Source organism: Macrotis lagotis, chromosome X (assembly GCF_037893015.1).
Source record: "Macrotis lagotis isolate mMagLag1 chromosome X, bilby.v1.9.chrom.fasta, whole genome shotgun sequence".
NCBI classification, from domain to species: domain Eukaryota; kingdom Metazoa; phylum Chordata; class Mammalia; order Peramelemorphia; family Peramelidae; genus Macrotis; species Macrotis lagotis.
This window is the reverse complement of record NC_133666.1, coordinates 45436030-45439496: the sequence shown is the minus strand read 5'-3', so window position 1 is coordinate 45439496 and position 3467 is coordinate 45436030. Positions and strand designations below refer to the sequence as shown.

Here is a 3467-nt window from a genome sequence, read left to right as displayed (position 1 = left end):
GGACCCGGCCAGAAGCGACAGGCGGAGACGGCTCCCAGCAGCCGGCCCGATGGCGAGGGCCGGGCAAAGTTGGAGCGGCGGCGGCGGCGCAACAGGTCGCCTCGCGGTTGGCATCCCGCCCTCTGCCAGGTAGGCGCTCCCCCAGGATCCCGGGAGGCGCAGGCAGCGCTCGCACAGTAGGCGCTTCGCTCGGCCGAGCAGCCGGCGGGCTGCGGGGGCCGCGGCCTCTGTCCCGCCCCCCTCCCGCCCCGGCCTAGGGAGGGCCGGAGCAAGGGCCGGGGCGCCCCCACCCGGACGCTCCTGGGGGAGGGGGCGCGGACGGGCAGGACTTAAAGGGGGAGGGCGGAGGAGGAGAGGAGTTGGGGGGGGGAGAAGGAGGAGGAGGAGGAGGAGGAGGCGGCAGCGGCGGCTGGAGGAGCCGGAGTTGGAGTGCAAGAAGCCGGAGAGGCCCGAGCATGAAGCGCAAGCGAGAGGACGGGGGCGAGGTCCCGTGGCTGCCCCGGGGCTTGGGCCAGGACCCGGGCGCCGGCCGCAGCCGCAGCCGCAGCCGGAGCCGCAACCGCAGCCGCAGCTCCAGCCCCAGCCTGCCGGGCCAGCCCGGCCCCTCGGGGCAGCCCGAGCGTGCCCAGCTGCCCTCCAGCTCCCTCTTCAACCTGTCTCTCCTCAAGCTGCACTACGGCCTCCGCCAGGTCGAGCCCAACCTCCGGCACATCGTGCTCGTGGTGAATACCCTGCGGCGCGTCCAGGCGTCCATGGAGCTGGCGACGGGCCCCCGGGCGCCCCCCGAGCCCCCCGCAGCGGCCCCGGAGCAGCCCAGCGCCCCTGGCACGCAGGCCAGCCCGCCGGCCAGCCCGCACCCCCCGCCGCCGAGCCACCGTGAGTCACTCCCGGGGCACCAGCGACCCCCGCAGGGAGGCCGCAGAAAAGCACCCTTTCACCTGAGGCGGCTGCCACCCCCCCTCCCCGCTCCGATATCGACCACCGTTTTCCACCCCGTCCCGCCCCCCGCCTCGCCAGCTCCGCGGGTCAGGCTGCCCCCCCCCCCCCCGCCCCGCTCCTCTACCCCCTGGCGGAGAGGCTCGGGCTCCGTCCGTCCCGTCCAGCCCCGGCGCGTCCCGCCTCAACCCGTCCGCTCCCGTCCCGTCCGGCCCCGGCCCAGGCCCCAGCCGGGGCAGTGCCGCTAGCTCTAGCCATAGCCCGACAGCTCCTGACGGACGAACGAGGTGGAGACCGTGCCCGGGGATCCCTGAGCAAGAGGGCAGGGGAGGGGGGAGCGGTCCCAGGGGCCAGGCCAGACCAAACCCCGCTGGTAGCTGGCCTCTGGGATCCGACGGGGAGGTCGAGTCCCCCGGCGCACCGCGGCAGGCACGCCGGCTGACCGCCCGTCTGTCCGTCCATTTCCCCTCGGCGCAGGACGTGGCCCAGACCCCGACGGACACCGCGGGAGAAAGAGCCGCACCGGAGGACACCCAGATGCAGATGTAGTGACAGAGGGCCACCTGAGAAATACTAGCTGCTCGGGGACATCCTCGCCCCTACCCTCCACCGGCCGAAACACTGACAACCCCCCTGCACAGCCTCCAGCCTTGGAGGCGACCGTCCTGCCCGAAAAAGCGAGGCTGCCGCGGCGGCTGCCATCATCCTCTCCACAGGGGCACTCCCACTCGCGTTCCGACGGTCCCCAGAATCCGAGATCACCCACTGTCCCAGCCCAAGGGGCAGCAGATTGCGATCTGCATCGCTAAAGGGGGTCCCCAAGCCGACGACATCAAAAGATCTTTCTCCCATTGACTTAGACGTAGAAAAAAAAAAAACCACAAGTGAATAGAAATACTTTTTAAAGTATCTCAAGCTTAAAAGATGTTTCAGGGATATAAATGGTTAAATGCTGCTGTAGATTTTCTGTCCAAATTTGCTAATTTATTTTATAGGAACCGATAAGATTTTAAACTTTCTCTCTTTGCTCTTCTTCAAATGGTTGCAATGATGAAACCCTTGGCTGAAATGTGATATGTGTGTGTGTTTTTTTTAATGTTCAAGGCTTTATAATAGATAAGGATATCTAATGTTCTCACATGGAAAAAAAAATCTTGGGCTCAGGAAAAAATGGAAACAGAAAAAAAAAGTTTATCACAAAGGCTGAATTTCACATCTCTCTGGGTCCCTCCCCTTACCATACCTGGTTTTATCCTAATGATAATTATAGTCACTACCTACCCAAACTCTAATGATAAAGTGTTCTTTTGCTCCCTCGTTCCTTTTAAGAACAGCTGTAATAATTGGCATCCAAGAGAAATGTGGCTCTCCAGATTATTTCTCCCCCTATGCCAACAGTGGGACCATACTTCAGTACGCCCACAATTTTTGAAACCAGCACCAGATTAAAATCTGTTCACCATGTGCACCACCAATGTGGAATTCCCATACTCCAAATTATTCTCAGAATTGCAGCAGAAATAAAATTTGTGTTTTTGGTTAACAGAGCTTGGAAATGAGCAACCAGGTTTGGGAGGAATGGTAGTAGCTCTATGTACTTTTTTATTATTATTATTATTACTAATGGCAGGAGGACCTGCACACCTGTGAAAATGCCCCCCTCCCCTTATTTCTAAGACTGGGGGTAATTATAAATAGTTACTCTGCAAGTTACAATTTAAGAATTCTAATCTTGAGCTATATAGAGCTTCCTTTTTATTTTATAAATATCAGTCTTCACAGCATCTAAATGAACTCTAAATTCTATATTTTATAAATCCAATAAATAAATAAGTATTGTATTTGATTTTATGCATCATAGTTCAAAAGAAATACATTGTTATATGGCTTTGATTTTCCATTTCAGAGAGAGAGAATGTGCTTCTAAGTATTAAAGTTAAAAAAAAAAAAAGTCTATTTGCATCTGTTCACCAGCTGAGCTCACATACATGCCCCATTGGCCTAAACATCTTCAATTTGTCAAAATGTGGCTTAGTGGAAAGGAGCCCAGGACTTGGGGTCAGGAGATGTGGGTTCCTGGTGGGTGACCACGGATCAGGCTCTTCACCTCTCCAATTCACTTTCCTCATAGATAATCTTTAATGACTTCTGGCTCTGACATGGGGCGGGGGATGAGGGACGGGGGTGGAAAGAGAGAGAACACTGTGTTTTGTCTGGCTTCTGCTGTCACTCTATGTGCTATAATCTGCTTGAGTAAACAGACAAAAATCAATTTCTAAAGCAATACAGGCTCTCTAGGTGGAGTTGGAGAAGATTTTCAAATGATGAAAAATCCTCCATCACAGGATCACAGTTCTGGAAGCGACCTCAGAGGCTATTGAATCCAGCCCAACCCTGACTCAGAATTCCTTCGAAAGCATAGGTTCTTTGCCCTTTTTTGGCAGTCTGGCAAAGCCTAGGGACCCCTTCTCAGAATTAGGTTTGTTAGGAACTAAAGGAGTTCTTTGGTCAGTTGCAAGTTAGTGAAAAGA

General features: G+C 55.9%; 1 protein-coding gene across 1 annotated transcript; it reads left to right on the top strand.

Annotated features, from left to right (window-relative positions):
- The first annotated feature begins 389 nt into the window (after positions 1-389).
- Positions 390-2761, top strand: LOC141500611 (uncharacterized). The gene is made up of 2 exons (XM_074203956.1): positions 390-876; positions 1414-2761. Exons 1-2 carry the CDS (start codon positions 456-458, stop codon positions 1743-1745), a joined length of 753 nt encoding a protein of 250 aa, XP_074060057.1. The 5' UTR covers positions 390-455; the 3' UTR covers positions 1746-2761.
- The last annotated feature ends 706 nt before the right edge of the window (positions 2762-3467 follow it).